Source organism: Puma concolor, chromosome B1 (genome assembly GCF_028749965.1).
Source record: "Puma concolor isolate L17-30 chromosome B1, mPumCon1.1.hap2, whole genome shotgun sequence".
Classification (NCBI taxonomy): domain Eukaryota; kingdom Metazoa; phylum Chordata; class Mammalia; order Carnivora; family Felidae; genus Puma; species Puma concolor.
This window is the reverse complement of record NC_141670.1, coordinates 84,975,141-84,995,348: the sequence shown is the minus strand read 5'-3', so window position 1 is coordinate 84,995,348 and position 20,208 is coordinate 84,975,141. Positions and strand designations below refer to the sequence as shown.

The window sequence follows — 20,208 nt, the reverse complement described above, 5'->3', positions numbered from 1 at the left end:
CAAGCAGGCTCCAGCTGCAGAGCTCAAGGTAGGGCTTGAACTCATGAACTGTGAGATCAGGACCTAAGCCGAAGTCAGAGGCTTAATAACTGAGCCACCCAGTCTCCCCAAGACAGTCACTCATGTATTTCTCTGAAAAATACTTGGCTGTTCTTGTTCCCAATCAGCATTTCCTAAATGATGCAGCTGTGTTTCTTGGAGCACAACATCTGATAAGCTGTGAATAGGTGTTCCATGAAAAAAACTCTTTCGTTCAAATTAGTGTGGGAAAGCTGTAGGCAACATCTGTCTTCCCAAAGGGCCTTGAGGACTAATGAAGGCACTGAGAAGTCCTACAGTAAAGTAACCCTCTTCAGTCTTTTAGCACAGCATTTTTAAATTTACTTGATATAAAACTCCTTTATTCTAAGAACATGTATGATTAACTTAAGGGATACTGTGTTCAAAAAAACCCAAACCCAAAACAAACAAACAAAAAAACACTGTTTAGAAAAAGCTGATATAAATGTGTCTAGAGCAACAGAAACACGGGGAGATAATGACGAAAGTGACTTTGGTAAATATGGGCAAATCCAATATGAAATTTTCAGGTCAAATATAATTCCTTGCAGGCCTAATCATTCCTGCAAATTATCTTCAAAGCTAAATTAGCTCTCAAACTTCTTAAGCAGGTAGGTCTTTGTGTACAGATATTAACTTAATGTGATTTGCATTTTAAAAGAGGAACGGTTTCAGGCTTTTCTATACAAACTGAGAAGCTATTAAAGTGTGCTCTAAGTATGTGCTGTCCCTTCAGTGACTGAAAACTCTAATTTGCAATCTGATGAATATGACATCTTTTGAATAATGCAAGCTAAGAAAGTGCTAATTGGTTTCCATGGTCATACCTACAGCCTCATGAAAACAGATTAGGAACATAAAGAAAAATGCAGAATATATGACTGCAGAGCCATTTAAATTATAAATGAAAGACTGTCTAGTTGAATGTAATGCAAAATAATAATAATGATAATTTTAATAATAGGTGATAAGCATTGATTTGCACCTGCTTTGCACCAGATACTGTTTCAGATAGGCTGTGTCCAATATGTCTAATCCTCATCTGCAAAAACAAAACAAAACCAAACCTGAGGCTAGACAAGCTAATCAATACAAAGATAAATAAAAATTATAGGGAATGTTTGTTGAGCACTCTCTATGTGTCAGGCACTGTTGGACACATCTCCTATCAAATAATTCTTGCGAGCCTCACAACAACTCTGTGAGATGGTAACTACTATTGTCCCCATTCCACAGATAAGAAAACTGAGTTCAGAGTACTCCACCATGCTGCTAAGCAATACAAGAGCCAGATTTGGGTATGTACGTATGTGTTCAGATATGTCTCTAAAGCATGTATTCTCTCTCCCTCTCCACTATCCGAATCCCATGATATCTGTATACGTTTCATATTCTGATTTTAAATTAAATTGATATAATGTTAACAGCAATTAGCAAGTGGCTCATGTTAGAGCCTTTTGATAATTTTAGGCAATTGTGTCCCTAAAGGACATTGACATGTAATCAGTTGGAGAAGCAAATTCACCTACTTCTGGGTTTGATGTCTCCCTTTATTCTCACAGCCCGGTCCTGAGAAATGTCACTTGAATTTACTTCTGTGGACAGTTTATGATATATTCAGCAATAAAATGCAATCAGTACACTCTAATAGCAATTGATACACTGTGTTATATTCATGAATTTCTGTCCTGATTTCAATGCTACATTGCTAAATTTTTATTTTTTTAATGTTTATTTTTGAGAGAGAGAGAGAGAGAGACAGGCAGAGTACAAGTGGGGGAGGGGCAGAGAGACAGGGAGACACAGAATCTGAAATAGTCACCAGGCTCTGAGCTGTCATTACAGAGCCCGATGCAGGGCTCGAACTCACGGACTGCGAGATTGTGACCTGAGCCGAAGTTGGACGCTTAACTTACTGAGCCACCCAGGCGCCCCAGCTAAAGTTTTAAGTAAAAAAAAAAAATTATTTTTAAATGTTTTGTCCACCTCTGTTTCTGTTTCAACCAAACAAACTGCTCTCCATATGCTCTTGCTGGTATCTGCCACCTGATAAGAAGCTATATCTGATGTTAGAGGGATTAATGGCAGAATTTAGACTTCAGGTAAGTATCTATTTCTCAGATAATAGAAGTGACATGTTCAAGTCAAAGGTTAAACTGACCCCTCTGCCACTGACCAGTTTTGAGAATTGTGGATGTCACATGTAAGAAAGAACTTCAAAAAACTAAGTAAGCAAACAAATCAAACATTAAATTATGGTTGAGGGAATTAGTAAGTTTAATGCAAGAAGCAAGGAAAACAGTATTGATAGAATGCTTTTCTCTAATGCAAAGCAGTGCAAAGAACTTTACTGCATTTATTGATTGCCCGGAATTACCCTGGGAGGGAGGTCATTACTACTTCTACTAACGGGCATTAAAGAGAGCAGACAATAGAGGTGAGGCAAAAGCTGGAGGCAAAGCTGGGACTTGAACCCAAGCCTGGCATTACAGCTGGCTGTTCTTTCTACTATATCACATTCTTTCCTGAGGAAAAAAAGGAGAGAAGATTTAAGGTTGGACGAAAGAGCTGCTTTCAAATGTGATCATAAAGACACGAGGCTTGTCCTCCTTAATTCCATGAAGGAGAGCGAGGGCCGTGGCAAGGACAGCAAATTTGAGATAAGAAAGGAATACTTTTCTGACTTTCACCTGTCTGAAAATGGGAAAGACAAATGGCCTCCTGAGTTGGCACTGCCTTTCACTAAAAGGGTCCAAAAAGAAGTTGAAGTGTCCCAATGTTTTCTGTTCTCTAAAATTATTTAATTTTAAGATTCTAAACAAAATATATATTCTCTAGAAAATCCTTGAGAGCAAGGACACTCCTTTCTCAATCTCCATTTTCCAACGTGTCCCAGCTGTGTGACCTAAGAGACGTTGAACGGCTGCTGTTCGGTTTGTTTCTTAGTAAAGCAGGAATATATCACCTTTCAGGCAAGGTTATTAGAAGATTGAATGAGATAAGACATGTGACATCCTGAATCCATCATAAAGCTCAAACAGTGTTAGCTGCTCCTTCCTACATGTTTATGAGGTTGGAGTCTGTCAGAATCAGAAGGCTTTCCTGTTACCTCCACTTGGATAATGCTGAAAAATGTGAAGGAACCCCCCCACAGATGCAAGGCTCTCCCCTTCTACATGTGTCTGGATCAATAATGAGTAGGCATGTGCTACTGACTTGCATGTTTTTCTGCTTCTTCACTCCCTAAGAGAAAAGCGCAGTGTTCTTATTGCTCTCAGGGTTTATAATGTGCATTTTTAGTTAATTCTATGCAAAAGCATCGATTAAGTAGGTTTTTACATGCCATCTTCATTCCTCTTTTACATTGGTGCATTCAATAAAGTATGCTACTATTCTGTTTTATAATTAATCACAGATAGGCCATTCCCTCTCAAAGAGGGTTTTTTTTTTTTTCCAGTTGCCCATCAAAGTCTTTATCTGAGAAATAGATACTTACCTGAAGTCTAAATTCTGCCATTAATCCCTCTAACATCACCCTCATTTCATATAAAAAGTGTTTCAGACATACATAAGAATTAGTGTTGTGGAACCATCGGACCTTTCTGCTATAATCTTACTTTCTGGTACCCAAGAAAGCTAACTGGAAGACTTTTAAGAAAGAATGAAATATATTTAAGATATACATGGCTATTAAAATGTTTGCTTGTAATTTTTTAAATTGTCCTGAAGTTCAAACAAATACTGATAAGAAAAGATGTCATTAAAGAGGTATTCATCATACATATAATTTTAAAGACTCTAATCTGGTGCTTAAATTAAAAAGACTTGCATAACCATTATTTACATGCAGGAAAAGAATAGAGATAGGAAATTAAAATTCTAAGAAAGTTTAGTTCCATTTTAAATGAAAAAAGTTTATCCTTTAAAACTCCTTTGTCAATCTATGGCAAGGTTCATCTCAAGTACTGAGGGGGTTCAGATGTATTCATGCATTCCAAGAACAAACTTATTCTGATCTACTGCCCGTGGGCTAAAGAACATGTCTATGCTCCCAACCTGTGAGTTGTTTGTGACAATTTCATCTTTTTATCGCTCTGAGTATGCTTGTGCAGAAAACTGTATGTCATCGCCCAAGGAGCCTCTCCTTATCATTACTTCCAGCTCTCAAGTTAAAAACATGCCTTTGGGAGATTAAGTTAAAAATATGTGGGGTTTTTTCTTATTGTTCTCTTACTTTTAGAAACAAAGTTGAACTGTGTATCTGTGTGTATGCGTGTGTCTAAGGAGGTTAAATTGTTAAATATAAGCAAAACACCAACAAATAAAAATCTAAGGGCTTCATAATGTGGACCTTACTTCTTCTAAGCACATACATTTGACAACAATGGAAAGCAAGTATTCATGGTTGGTGAGAAAGCAAAATAATCCTGAAATAATATAGATGTACAAACACATGCCCGTCCACACAATTTATGATAGATTTATATATGCGGAAGTATGTACACATATAAATATTACATAAAATAGGGAACATTTAAAAACCAACAGTAGATATCTATTGTTTATTTCTTTCATAGCCTCTCCCACACATCTGTGTATCATAAAACATAATGCCATATGTCTATTAGGATCATGGGAGTCTTACGTTAAATTTATGTTACATGACAGCACTACCATAAATGTGGCAGAAGTAATAAATGAAAACAAGATTTCTTTTTATGAAAAAATTCAAGAAGATTTTGCACATCCATTCTGATAAAATTCTATAAATGTTTGCTTACCTTGGAAGGGTTACATGCGAAAGACTACAGAAGAAATAAGAGAGCACTCATTAAGTGCCCTCTTGAAAGATTCTGTGACAAGGTAAAGTGGCCTACCCTGAAATCGTAAATTCTAAAGGGTTTCAGCTTTTCAAGCAAATTACAATCTATCCCTCACTGTAACTTGGAAAGGGACTCAAGTCAGATATAGTCTAATGCTTAGACTGCACTATAGTCACTAATTTAGGTGGGTCCCATTCATAAACAAATGGTACTAGGTTTAAGCTTAGCATCCAAATGCATATGAGGAAGTCATCATCATGAATCAAAATTCCAACAAATTATTACTGAACCCCTCCCATGTCGCTGGCATATGAAACTGAATTTTAAGATAAGGCATTAAGAAAAAAGAATTGAGGTCCCTGAAACTCTCCCAAGGATAGCATATGAATGGAGGAGGAAGCAAAGATTCTATCAGATCATTCGCTTCCTAAGAGGCAGGAAAATAAAGCAGCACAAGTGCTGGAGTCAGACCAAACTGGATTCTAATCCTACACGTACAGTCAGCAGCTGCAGGATCGTAGATGAGTTGCTGCAGGACAGGGATGATAATTCTGTGTGGGTTAAAGATCATGCATGAAGAGCACCTCATGTGTTCTTTGCACATGAGTAGAGGCTCAATAAATAAGGAGATTTTTCATTAATTGTGTTATTAGTGACATGAACTGCAAAATATTAACTGATGACATTGAAATGTTTTTCTAAAAAACTATCACTGTACTTAGCATATGAAAAATTCTCAATAAATGCTTGCTGAGTGAATGAGCCCTGAATCAAACCTAAATTGTGAGGAGATACACAACGAAGTTCATATGCAACAAAGACAAGGTCAGAACACATCCATGTGTCTCAATTCTTCTGAGAAGGATTTCCTAAAAAAAGAAGTTTTACCCTCCCCTCCCATCCTTTTTTTTTCTGCTTTTGTGGTTGTTTGAATACTTTAAGAGTAACGTAATTCTTCCTGACTGCTAGTGCCATTCCCAGAGACAGATCTAATCTCTCCATTCTTTTATTAAATCATGACACAGGATTATGATGTTCCAAATTTCTGCTTGCGTGGTCCTAAGACATTCAGATAAGGTTGGCAAAGCAAATGATTGTCAGGTGCTTGGACAGTAAATCAGATCTGGGCCTGATAATGCCAGGCTGCCGGGGTAAGACTAGATTCCACAGGTTTCCCTCAGTCTTCCCCTTAACCAGGCTGGTTCCCATTTTTTGCCATCAAGGCTAATATGTCTGACTCTTCCATGGCATGTTAACACTCATTACGTCTTCATTTACTGTTTGACAAGGCACTGTGGTGAAATTGAAGTGGAAGAAACCATGAACGAGCGGTCCTGGACCTGAGTCCTTGCTTTGTTCTTCCATCACCTAAGCCACATGATGTGTGGTATGTTTTAACAAGTTCTCAGTTTTCTCCTCTCTCAAAGGAGACAAGCAGTGTATCACTAAAAGCACAGGCTTTGCAATCAGCAATGTGTGGCTCCATATCTTGGCTTTCCCATTTATGAGCACTGTAACTTTGCGCAAATCACTTAACTACTTTTTATATCTCACTCTCCTTTTTTCTTAAGTTTATTTATTTTGAGAGAGAGAGAGAGAAAGAATGCGAGTGGGGGACGGGCAGAGAGAGAGGGACGGAGAATCCCAAGCAGGCTCCTTGCTATCAGGCTCCTTGCAGAGCCAACACAGGGCTTGATCCCATGAACCGTGAGCTCATGACCTAATCTGAAGAGTCGGACGCTTAACCAACTGAGGCACCCAGGTGCCCTATATGTCTCAGTTTCTTGGTTTATAAAGTGGCAAAAAGAATAACATCGTAGGTGAATTTGATAAGGGTCAGTGAGACAATATCTCTAATATATTTATCAGAGCATAAAGCACATAGTACCTTCCTCTCCTCCTCCTTCTTCTATTTATTATTATTATTATTATTATTATTATTATTATTATTATTATATGATTATCCACTGTCTCTCATGCCTACATTTGTAATCTTCTATATAAGGAACTTAACTTGTTTACATTATAGTATAAGAAGAGTCAGGGATATATGGCAATGAACTGGAGAATAAAAACAGAAAATGCAATTCAGATCTAAAAGAAATCAGAGGAGATAGGAACTACCAAGTGTAAACTAGCAAAACAAAGGAGATATAATACAAAAGAAAAGGGTTAGTCCTAAATAAAGATGCCAAGTGCAAATGGGATGCTAGAAAACTCGGGCAGTAATTTAGTAACTATGTATTTAAATGAAGATGAGTTATAGGAGTAGGAACCACTTTACATATTGGAGGCATTTCTCCCAATACATGCAAACAAATTTTATTATACAACTTCAAAAATCGACACTATGATATTTCATGAAATTTGAATCTACATGTATAAATAAGACACAGACTTCTTGCCCCTTGAAGTTTCTGTGGGAAAAAGAATTCATTTCCAAATTCAGTTAAAAAATTCTAGTTCAAAGCACAAATGACACAGTAACCACAAACTATGGTACTCTGTGGAGCTAGTGAGAGTTTTGGAATTGGAATTATCTGATAAGAAACAACTCAAAGGGACAGTGAAAATGAAACAAAACTACACAGGTTTTTTTGGAAGCTTACATCAAAGAACATTTCCTATAAATGTATATTTATTTTTGTGAATTTGTTTCACAGAAATCTGAGAATTCTATTGCTTTAAACATAATGACTGGAATTGAAAAGGAACAAAATTCAGGTATTGTCAGTGCAAAGGACTTATTAAAAACAAAAGAAAACAAACAACCAAAAAAACAATGCTTCTTATCCCTAACCTAATGTTCTTTTAGCACAGTACCTCAGAGACCCCAGAGCCAGGGGAAAGAAGATGAATTACCTCTGAATTAAAAAATATGAAGTGTCAGAAAGCAAAAGGCTATGATAAGTCTATAAGGTGTCTAGTTCATAGGGAGAGAAATTCACAAATTAGGCAAAGCACAAAAAAGGGAAAGAATAATAACCTAGCCATTTCAAAATTATTTTTGAAAAAATATTTTTTTCTAGAAAACTCAATCCTTTGTTGTTAAATTTGTTTTCCTTTTATACAGTCAAAATCAAATGAGTATTAAGCAGAAGTATTAAAACCAAAAGTGGACATTTGTATTGATTTCATCTAAATCTGAAATTATTCTAATTCTTTTTTTCTTTTTCTTAGAATGGTTGTACTCTAAACTTGACCCTTCTGTTCCTATCTTACCACTAAGGTATTATATGTGTTTATTAATTTTCATTTAAGCATTTGTGTCCCCATTTCTGTTTCAAGAGCAGTGTCTAAATGTGTAGTGTGGTGCTGATGTTAATGACGGTTATGATATAATCAATATTACAGCTTGTAAGTCAGCAAAAGGAGGAATAAAGTGCTATGCATCTCATCCAAAAAACATATGGTCTGCTAGCATTCCTAAATTAGCTTAATGCCTCACTTCATATGCCATGAATCCAGTAATACTTGTGTGAGATCCCACCACCGTGCTAGGGCACTAACACAGATTTTCTAGAGTATTGGTGACATTGATAGCTAGACATTTTCGCTGACCCATACAAACTTCAAACTGAAAATAACCACAGCAACATTTTATTGGGAATAACACCATAAAACTATGAAGATTTAAAAATGTCTTCCCAAATAAAATACAACAACAATAACCAAACCATGGATGTTTAAGAGACATAGCTGAGAGCGAAGATGATGGTTTCATCAGAATCCATCAACACTTATTTTTCTGCATGAGTATGAGTTACTTTACATTACTTTATACTCTCTTAAGTCAAAATGCAAAGCTGTGCGGATCAGGAAAAATCAGAAAAGGAGACAGCCAGCAATACAGATTCCAGCATAAGCCACAGCATCTTTATTGAAATAAACTGGTTACAAGTAGGTCCTTGTGGGTTAAGGCAGAGGGCAAACACACTTAAGGCATTGTCTCCTCCTGGGAGGAGTCTCTATGTTTCATCAAAAGGAGAGCATTTTCAGGGGCACCTGTGTGGCTCAGTCAGGTAAGCATCTGACTTTGGCTCAGGTCATGATCTCCCAGTTCATGAGTTCAAGCCCTGTGTTGGGCTCTGCGCTAACAGCTCAGAGCCTGGAGCCTACTTCAGATTCTGTGTCTCCCTCTCTCTCTGCCCCTCCCCCACTTGTTCTCTGTCTCTCTCCATGTCTCTCTTTCTCTCTCTCTCTCTCTCAAAAATGGATAAATGTTAAAAAAAAAAGGAGGGTATTTTCTGATTTACAAATAGTGTTCTGTACAATTTTTATATTTTTTATTGCAAATATTGCAAGGTGATATTTTTCATAATTATAGAAGCTATCATACAGTTAGAAAACAACATGCTATTGTTTAGAATTTATAATGAAGCTTAAAAATGTTTATTCTATTTAATACTCTTCTTAACATTAAAATACTATGTAACTTCCTAAAGATGGTTGCTTCATCTTCTATACCCAAACAAATTGTACTAACACTCAAAATTAGATCTGATCTACTGCCGATTTCAGTATGAATCTGTTTTAACTTATGTTTTATATTTAATAGTGTAGCAACAAAATAAGCTTAAAAAAAGAGAATAATGAACATTTCCTCTATTATCATAAATTTGCAATGTTGCCACTAACAAACATATTTCAAACCTAGAAACTTACTTGACTTAAAAAGGAACATTTTAATAAGTACTAGAAAAATCACTTAATAACGTGCTCATCATTTCTATTCTTACTATCAAAGAATTTGATTACTTTAATGATCATGTAATTTTTTTCCCCTATAAGGGCTGAAAACCTTTGACAATGTGAACCATGAACTTGAGTGTGAACTTGAATAATTGCTGTTTCCCTATAACTTGCTGCTGTGGCGAATGTTAAGCCATCTGAGAGCTGACATCTAAACATCTGTAAGAATTGGGACTTTTAAACCCAAACATCCTTCAATAAATACCATAGGCTATTTGCTTTGCAGCATTTCTGCAGACAAAGGACTCACCTCAGGCTCAGGGCCAGCAGCTGCTCCTTTGACTTCAGTAGCTCCCCCACTTTAAAACTGGCATAGCCCAGGAAACTTCTCTGAAAATAAGAAAAAATGCTTTTCGTTAGCTTCAGAAGTCCTTAATATTTTTACCGGCACACCAATCAGACAAACCTAATCTTCAAAAGAATGAAACATTAAATCCATTAGCCTGACAAATATTTCATATGCAGAGATACAGTCCTCACTGACAGATACAACAATATATCCTTCTCAGGGGGTGAAGTCTAGGGTGCACATGTATCCTTTTCACTAAAAACAAAGAGACCAATAGCCTGGGACATAACAAAATGTACAGTGCAGAAGCCAGGACTTTTCTAGGAACTAATTTTCTTCGCCTATGAAAACTGGGTTAGAAGAAAAAATGATAAACTTTTAACATTTACCAATGCCGTCCTCGTTCTTATTAGAATTCCTCAAGTCACTGGCAGCAACAACTTTGTATTCCAGATATGAGCAAATCTGGTAGTTGGAGCTATTTTTATGTGGGACTCTGTACGAGTTATAAATAGAAATGCTACATTTCTCCCCCATCACAGCAATGTTTAAAAGCATTTGTTTCCTTTGTTATTTCTAGCATGGGACAATTTCATTCCAACACACAAAAAAGAAAGGTGCTTATTCAGTTACATTTTCTAAAATTGCTTTTTTAACCTATCATACTGGCTGTTGACTATCTATGAATATCTACTTCCTACACTCTTTGGCTCATAATGCAAAGAATAAAACTCTAAATTGGTTTTTCTTTTCCAGGATAAAAATCTTCCATCTCTTTTTAATATTCCTGGCTACTTCTGATTTAAAAGTCACAATATTATGGTATACCATAAATAGTATTTCTCGTTTTCCCCTCAAGGTCGAGAAGTAAACATGAAAACATCAAACCCATATTATTATCTAGGCCATTGCTGCCTCACACATTGTAAAACTCTACAAGAAGTCAAAACTGCATCTTCGAGAGCATTCTCTGTTCATATGTCTGTTGCCAGGCTGCTCTAGAATGAGAGCCTGGACGTAAGTAGTCTGAGGACAATTGTATCTTTCCAGAGAAAAGTGTGTGGTTATTTCATACATAGAAGGCAGCCTTCTATGTATGAAAAGTGTAAGAAAGAAAAGCTTCAGGTCTGAATTTTTCTCCCTCTTTTCAAAGCTCTAATTTAGAATTCTTTCAAAACACTCGGATGCAAACATTTGAAATACAACTCAGCTCTAAAGTTGGAGATGCCTCTATGTTAGTAACAATAAACCCAATTAATTAACTTGAAACTCAAAAAGCTGGCTTAGACACCAAGTCACCAAAGCCAGAAGAACACAAGACTGAATTATTCGATGAAGGGTGTTAGGTGAAAACAGAGATTGAGGCCCACATCTCTGTGGATTGGAATTCTCTCTCTCATTCTCTCTCTTTCACTCTCTCTCTCTTTCTCTGCCCCTTCCCTGCATATTCTCTCTCTCCCTCCCTCTCTCTCTCTCTCTCTCTCACATACACACACAAATTAAACATTAAAAAAATAAAGTATTTGTGGAAAGAAGGTCTGATGAGATGTCAATGAGTGAGTCAAAGCAGAAAAGGAAGTTTAAGAGGTATATATGTATTTGAAGCTCCACAAGGAGCTTTATTTTGTTTTCTGACAAACTCCTCCTCCCTAGTGCATGGTAGGCATGTGATGAATATTTACTGACAATAAATGAATGAATGAATGGCTAATTTAAAAACTAGCTTTCAAGTCAGTCACTCTATTAGATATGGATATTAGAATGCTCTTTCTGCAGATATTTACAAAGTACTATAATTCACTGAAACGTGGGTAATCAAAACAATTTTAGTAGGCAGACTGTATATTGTTGTAGTGAATTTCATTTCAGCCTTTTGCATTTAAATAGATGTCTATCTCACTTCCTCTTTCCCTGATTATCAGGGTTTTTAAACTCCTATTCCCCACTCTCTCTTCACTCCAAGGAAACTCTTAACTGATAACAGATTTCATGACACCTCAAAATTTCAAATTATTTTCTCTCTGTCTTTTGAGATTTTGAAGATATGGATGGTTTTAGAATTAAAAACACAAACTTCACATGTCATGAATGTTACCGTGGTCTCTTCATCAATAAAAGGAGCAAATGCTCCAGACTGGAATGTAGCAATGAGAGACAGGTGAAGGGGCTATTTTCAGACATAGCTACACACACACACACACACACACACACACACACACACACACACACACCATGAGCCACAGCTGCAAGTAGTTTGTGACCACAGCCACTGAATGTCTCATCTGTCCACAGATCAGGAGATCCTGTGGAAGGAGGACGTTGGCTTGTCCGCCTGTGAGCCAAGCCCAGTGCCCAGAACAGAGGATTGCCTGGTATGCCTACTGTTTCACTGTGAGGGCTTGAAGTGGGCCAGGAAAAATGCCCATGAGTCAAACTTTCTTCCCATCATAACTGGCTGCCACATGCTTAATCTCAAAGGATAAGGGATTTTACAGAAATCATACAACTTATTAAAAGCTAATTTAGGTAATGGCATCATAGTACTGTTATGAAAACATGTCAAACTAGAGGAGGTGTTATTTAGGTATAAGTATTACCGTATTTATTCTACAAATAACTATATTATGGAGACTACATGTTGCATAAAGTACATTAATGAACTTTCTGAAGACAGTGTATAATTGTTCCAAACTGCAATGCTAACAATGGAATTGCCTATATATTTAATTTCTAGGAAGTCTGTGTGTATTTGCTCCATCTCAATATAAGCAAAACACATCATTCATTTACATGACTATTCACTGGACTCTTGTAAAAGAGTAAATTAATTAGAGGAAAATAGTCTTCTCTGTTTCTAAAATCTAAATGCCCATGAAGGGAAAATAGCATACTAATGTTAATGTAAAAAAATAAATTAATATAAAGCTATTTTACCTTTGCTGTCACTGTAATCATAACTATAGAATTTGAGAGAATTATTTATTTTATTTTTTAATTTTTTAATTTTTATTTTTTAAATTCTAGTTAGTTAACATTAACATATGGGGCACCTGGGTGGCTCAGTAGGTTGAGTGTCTGACTTCGGCTCAGATCATGATCTCATAGTTCGTGGGTTCAAGCTCCATGTCAGGCTCTGTGCTGACAGCTCAGAGCCTGGAGCCTGCTTTGCATTCTGTGTCTCCCTCTTTCTCTGTCCCTCCCCTGCTCGCACTCTGTCAATAATAAATAAATGTTAAAAACATTTTTTTAGTTAACATATAGTGTAATATTGGTTTCAGGAGTAGAATTTAGTGATTCATCACTTACATACAACACCCAGTGCTCAACACAAGTCCTAATGCCCATCACCAATCTAGCCCATCCCCCACCTACTTCCCTCCATCAACCATTACTTTGATCTCTAGAGTTAAGACTCTCTGATGGTTTGCTTCACTCTTTTTCCCTCTACCCTTCCTCTATGTTCATCTGTTTTATTTCCTAAATTCCATATGTGAGTGAAATAATATGGTATTTATTTTTCTCTGGCTTACTTTGCTTAGCGAGAAAGTTCTTTAAACACTTTTATATTTCAGATATAACTCAAGGAACAAGATTTTCCATCTCTTCTTCAGTTCTGTTTCTAAAATTCTCATCTTAAAGGTCTTAAACTGGGAGCTCTAATATCAGTGGAAAAAAATCTAGAGACAAACAAAAAAATTTAAGTCTCATTGGAGTTGGAGCTCAGAGATCTAAAGTGTCATACTAAATCTGCCTCAAAATGGAAATCTGGGCTCTCACAGCCCCCAGAATGGTTATCCACTAATGGGTATTGTCTAGCCTTGTTACTCTGTCTTCTTTCTTACTAATACGTGGTCTTAAATGAAACCACTGACAGCCTTATGGCTGTATGAAAAAGTTGCCTATGATAACTCTATCTTTCTCATAGCTACAGTAATGAGAATCAAAGTAATCCAGGAAAAGCACTTAGTACACTGCTGGGAAAATAGGAATTTAAAAGTTAACCTGGCTTCTACATGGTCCCAGAACTAGTTAATATGCAGAAGCCAAGTTGGAATCCAGGTTTCTTGCTTTTCAGTCCATCATTCTTTTATCCCCGTCACACTGTGCCTTATTTCCAAGACAGGTGGCAATTCCCTGTCCCTCTGCCAGGCTCTCTACCTGCACAACATGTGGCTCTGACCTTTTCTGTCTGCTCGTGAGAGTGCAACACTCACAATGATCATTCTGGTGCAAGCACCCAAAGCAGATGATCATTAAATTGCTTGATGTACAATTTTAATCACTCACCTGGCTGGAGAGTGATATCAAGCAGCGTGGAGAAAAGTGGGGCATCTGCCTCAATCCCTGGTTGCTCTCTATGGAGACTATACAAATAAACAGTTCATCCTATTAGCCCTTGCAGGGACTCCAGCTGTACCATATAGAGGGCCAGAAGATGTACAACCTCAATCACCTTGCAGTGAGCTGGCCACACCTCTATCACCTATGTTCATCTCACAAAGCCTTTACTCAAAGTATAGGTTTTCTTTACACTACAATTTACAAGTACTATGTAGGGCTGTACTATCCAATGGGTAGAATTAGGCTTGTGGCTATGCTGAATTGAGATGCGCTATTAAGTGTAAAATATACATCAAATTTACACAACGTGGTATGAAAAAAAGAATGTGAAATATAGCATTAATAATTTTACATCGTGATTATGTTTTGAAATGATTACATTTTGCATATATTGGGTTCAATAACACATTAAAATAAGTTTTTCCTCTTTCTTTTTACTTTTTTAAAAGCATGGTCTACTAGAAAATTTAAAATTACATATGTGGCACACATCTGTGGCACATATAATATTTCCATTAAAAAGTGATTGTTTAGAGGTTAAATGAATATATAAACAATAAGAATAATACTTTGGCCTATTCTAATAAAACTATACATAGGAACTGTGGCACAAATTTAAAGGGTCTTTGAAGTTGATATCATGAGGCCAATATACAACGTCTCCCAAACATAACTTACAGAACAGGCCCTTTTTCATATTCCATGTGCTTTTTCTTCACTGTCAACCCTAACAGATATGGTTACAAGGTTTCCCATCAAATAGAAAGGGAAAGAGGATACATGAACTATTCACACTGAAAACAAGACATCAGAAAGAAAAACAAAACTTGGGAGGAAATCTATTAAAAGTTGATAAACAGTCCAAAGAAAACATTAAAAAGAATTTTAGGGTGAAGTCATATATTTAAAAATTACATCTTCCCTATGAATATAACTCAAAAGGTCTCAGCACAGATTGGCATCTCGTTCACTAAGACATCAACAAAAGATCTGGGTGCATCCAAAAGATGCTGCTTAAAAATGCAAAGAAATGTATAGAACATATTTGGACTATTTATAATAAAGTATTTCAGCTCATTTTTTTAATGTTTATTTATTATTGAGAGACAGAGAGACACAGAGCACAAGCAGGGGAGGAACAGAGAGAGAGGGAGACACAGAATCTGAAGCAGGCTTCAGGCTCTGAGCTGTCAGCACAGAGCCCGACACGGTGCTCGAACTCACAAACCACAAGATCATGACCTGAGCCATAGTTGGACGCCCAACTGACTGAGCCACCCAGTCGCCCCTAATTTTCAGCTCTTTTTTAACCAGAGTAGTCAATGGTTAGAGTCCTTAGCATGTTGTAATGGCAGAACAAAGTCTTGGCCAAGAGCTAAAGCTCTCAGACACATTTCGCAGTGCCCAAAGCAATATTCTGTGGATTAATCGATAAGATAAATATTACCCAGGGGTACCTCATAGGTGCTCAAGATGTGGTAATTCTTCTCTGTCCGGAATATCATGTACTCTGAGGGTATTAGACACGCCACAGCATGCTAACTTGTTCTTATTTAAGCTCATTCTTACTATGCTTGAGATTTAGTTCTACAATATAACTGCCATTTTATTGAGTTCTGATGTGTCATAAAGTATACTAGATTTTTACATATTATTACAATTTACATATTATTGCAATTATTTTTAGATGTCTCCCCCCCTTTTATTCTGGTGGTTCTAAAAAATTGAAGATGGTTAGCAAACCAAAATCAGGGTATGCTTTCTAATTCATTCAATATATATATATATATATATATATATATATATATAGATAGATAGATAGATAGATATGTATGTATATATATATATATATATATCATATATGTATATGCATTTATTTATTGTTGACAGAGTGCGAGCAGGGGAGGGGAAGAGAGAGAGATACACACACAGAATGCATATCATACATATCATATATGTATATATATATCATAATTTACAAGTTTCCAGGCACAAAGGTAGGGCTATTCGAGTGAACAAAATAATAGGCTCTTTGCTATCATGGAGTTTAACACGTAGGAGGATTGGGCAGACATTACTAACATGTAATACCTAGTTTGCTCATTTGTATTACTAATAGCACCTTGATTTTGTTTAAGTGAGAATTGTACTGAGATTCCCTGCTGCTTAGGGACTCCTCTCTTCTCAGTGAGAGATACGTATCAGTATACCAATTGAAATTTCCCCAAAAGCTACTGTTTCCCAGAATTGAAGGAACAGGGTCAGCTGCCTTTTGTCTTTCGGTCTTCTCCCCATCTGGACTGTGATTCCTGAAGGCGCAATGGTTAGACTGGACAATACTCTAACAAAGGAGGAGCGGCAAGGTAGATAGAACGTGGTTGCTAGAAGTCATTTTTGAGTAGCTGCAGTCTTGGGCAATTTCCCCAAACCTTCTTCTAACGTGAAAAAAATGAGTCTGTTACTTTTAACCCACTGTTTGCTAGGTTACTTGCTTCTGAATGCATGCCTAACTGATATAATTAGCATGCCACAGAATGTCAATTGAGAATTTTGTTTTGACCCAGGAATCATAGCTGAGTCTCTCACAAAGACATTATACCAAATGCACCATAGTGTCAGTTCAGAGAACCTCTAGTGGCCTGAGTTAGCAACCTCCTCACAGTGCTTAAAAAGAAGCTAGTTTACAGAAACTGGCCTATTAGTAAACATGACACACACAGCTGATATAAAGGTAGTGTTAGCAGAGAGAGAAGGTGAGCATTTCACAAGGTGTACTATTTAAGAACCGAACCTAATTTCTTTGTTATATCATACTCAGGAAGACACCTTAAAGTCAAGGGAGGGGTGCCTGGGTGGCTCAGTTGGTTAAGCGTCCAACTTCAGCTCAGGTCATGATCTTGCGGTTCATGAGTTCAAGCCCCGCGTCGGGCTCTGTGCTGACAGCTCAGAGCTTAGAGCCTGCTTCGGATTCTCTCTCTTTCTCTCCTTCTCTCTCTTTCTCGCTCTCTCCCTCTCCCCTGCTTGTACTCTCTCTCTCTCAAAAATAAATAAACATTTAAAAAGTAAAAAAAAAAAAAAAAAAAAGTCACGGGGGTCTGGTCCCAAAAAAATCAATTATTAAGCTTGTGGGTGTCCAAACCATCTTTGGCTCCACTATATCGGGAACTGGAGATTATCTCTCCTTTGAAAATCATGACTGTCTAGCATCTGATGCTGGTCAGGCTTGTAGAAAGGGACAGCAGAGAGACAGCTGAGCTGAGAGAGGAAACACCAGTGGGGTAGCCTGCATCTCTTCTGTGTGGCATGGAAAATACATGTGTGTTTCACCAGGGCCAAAAAACACCGCAAGCAGCTAAGCAAACATTACATGCTAGAAAAGTAGGTCTTAGCAGCAAGAGCGTACCGGGTGAGCCTGGGCAGTGGAGAAGGTTGAGCCAGAACCAGATTCCCCATGGTAGGGAAATCTGTGATGGGAAGGAGCCTACAAGGTCTCCAGAAATGCCTGTAGTTGTACTCATAACAGAGACAGCATTTCTTTTTTTAAATTTTTTTTTTCAACATTTATTTATTTTTGGGACAGAGAGAGACAGAGCATGAACGGGGGAGGGGCAGAGAGAGGGAGACACAGAATCGGAAACAGGCTCCAGGCTCTGAGCCATCAGCCCAGAGCCCGACGCGGGGCTCGAACTCACGGAGCGCGAGATTGTGACCTGGCTGAAGTCGGACGCTTAACCGACTGCGCCACCCAGGCGCCCCAAGAGACAGCATTTCAATGTCTGCCACATGCTGACAGGCAACACTAGCCTGAGAAATATCAAAACCAGCAGAAAGGGAACCACAACCTCACCATGGGCAAGCACAGAAGGAACCTCTCCCCATTCCTTTCTCCTTGCCACAGCATTGAGCAATAGAGGAGGAAAGGGCAGGACTCATGTGAGAATCGGACTATGCTCCCCTTCCACTACAAGTTGCTAGAGGCACAGAGATGTCTACCCCATAGTGGGAAGTGATGGGGGGAGAGGGGAGAAGAAACCAATTAAACTCAGAGAAGGAACTCAAGTTTTAAAATGAATAGGATATATTTCAAGAACTTGAATGAGAGAAAAAACAGGGAAATTTACATAATTAGCCCAAGATGTCACTAAAGCTTCAAGCGAGGGGGATTTAACACTGAGCAGTTGTGGGGATGAAAGGTTAGAAGAGGAAAAATAAATTAAACCAGCTCATCTTTCTTGAATCTCAAAAAATAAATAAAATTCCTTATAAAATAATGCATTCAGTTGATAGTTAAAATTTCAAAAGGTCTTGTTTTCAGAAGCAAGTACGAAGGGTGTGATGAGAGCTTGCGATGGAGGTTCCAGTTAAAAGGAGTGCACCTGAGGTGGTCAGAACCCAAAGGCTGTGAACAGAGCCCTGAGCCCTGAGCAGGGGAGGAACAGCACCGGGCAGGGAAAGGGTCCTGGGGCCTGCAGCAGTGAAGGGCCTGAGGCTGGGAAGAACTTGCTAGTCACTCTGGAGAAACTAAGCATAGTCTGGGCAGCACAAGAGGTTTGAAGGTTTGCAGAAAACAAAGCATGAAGATTCCCTCGAGTAAAAGAGAACAACATGTCCCCAGGAAGAAACTAGAAGCTTGTGTTAGGCATGAGAGAGCACAGAGTGCCCTTTTCCTTCTCCTTCCCTATCAGAATGTCAGACATGGCTGACATTCTTCTCCATCAATTCAACTCACTCTTTGGTGCACACATTTGGAGGGCTTCCTTGGCAGGTTCAGATAGTGGCTGTTGCTAGTGAGGAAATGATCGGCATATAGTACTCTGCTCCACACATCAACTGGAAGAAGGTTGTCAGTTGCCTGTAGGATTTCTGGGAATTTCAAATAGGTCTTTCAGTTGGCTCAGTCCCATGGCCTCTATAGACTCAACTTGTTTCTAGGCTTTTTCATCCTCTCTGCACAGATCCCAGGGACTCAGCCTGCTGGGCTATCTTTTCAGGAGTTGCCACCACCTACTCTAGGCTTGTCTAAGCAAAAGGCACCTATTATCTTTCCACTCTTCCAATTTCTAAAAGCTGCAGATGCAATGGCTCAGATGCAGCAGGAATTCTGCAACACTGGTCTGCACTTTGGTGGCAGCTACTGTTGTGAGTTGCATTACAGTGTTTAAGCAGCAGGAAGCAGAAAACAGCACAGTCTTTCAGGTAATTAGTTCTCTGCCTCCTTCCTGAAGCAGTCGAGCCCACATCAGCAATCTCTCTGGCCCTCTGTTGTTCCAGGAATGTTGGTTCCAAATTGCATCCCAGCTACCTGCAGGACAATTTCTTGATTCATCTCTATCCAGTGAAACAAAATATGAATTCATCTGGGGATAATTTTCGAGAGACAAGAAATGAACTCTATACAATTCGCCAAATATGTGCCCCCTTGCATGGTCACACCCTGTTAATTTAACACAATTTCATTTTTCGGCCATCAGACAGCAGAAGGCCAGTGAAAATCCAAATGATTTAACTTAGAAGTGCTGTGTGTACCTTTTGGAAAGATAAAAAAACACTTACCCCAACCTCTGGCAGGGGATCCTTATGTTCAGGTAGGACACTGGTTCGAACCTATAGAGAAAAAACAAACATTTTCTGTAGGATTTTGGAGTAGAAACTAGTGCAGAAGCTTCACACAGGTGCTGGGTGTCATTTTCCCATCATGGAGCATCAATTCAGACTGGGGTTAATCATTACCGAAGGTACCTGTGTACATCACCTGCTGCAGAGCCATAAAGCTTCCCTCTGATAGTTGCTAAGCTTCCTCGTTTTCCTAAGTACACAGAACTAATGGATCCTTACCCCATCACCCCTTGTCAAATACAGAGATGTCTGGGCTTTAGGTGAATCAGCTTTAATCTCCTCAAAAAGCAACCCTAATTCAACATTCAAAGGAAAGGACAGAGTTGG

General features: G+C 38.1%; 1 protein-coding gene across 9 annotated transcripts in view; it reads right to left on the bottom strand.

The window, feature by feature from the left end:
• INPP4B (inositol polyphosphate-4-phosphatase type II B) overlaps positions 1-20,208 on the bottom strand; it is a 778,175-nt gene that overhangs the window by 241,430 nt on the left and 516,537 nt on the right. For 7 of the 9 annotated variants that reach the window (XM_086704171.1, XM_086704175.1, XM_086704169.1 and 4 more), the window contains 2 exons: positions 19,819-19,869; positions 9,886-9,965 (listed from right to left, as the gene is read on the bottom strand). In XM_086704171.1, coding sequence (XP_086560297.1) covers positions 9,886-9,965; positions 19,819-19,869 — 131 coding nt within the window. Of the gene's footprint in view, positions 1-9,885; positions 9,966-10,313; positions 10,662-18,994; positions 19,128-19,818; positions 19,870-20,208 lie in introns of those variants that run through there. The other 2 variants (XM_086704174.1, XM_086704172.1) reach the window with 2 other exon arrangements.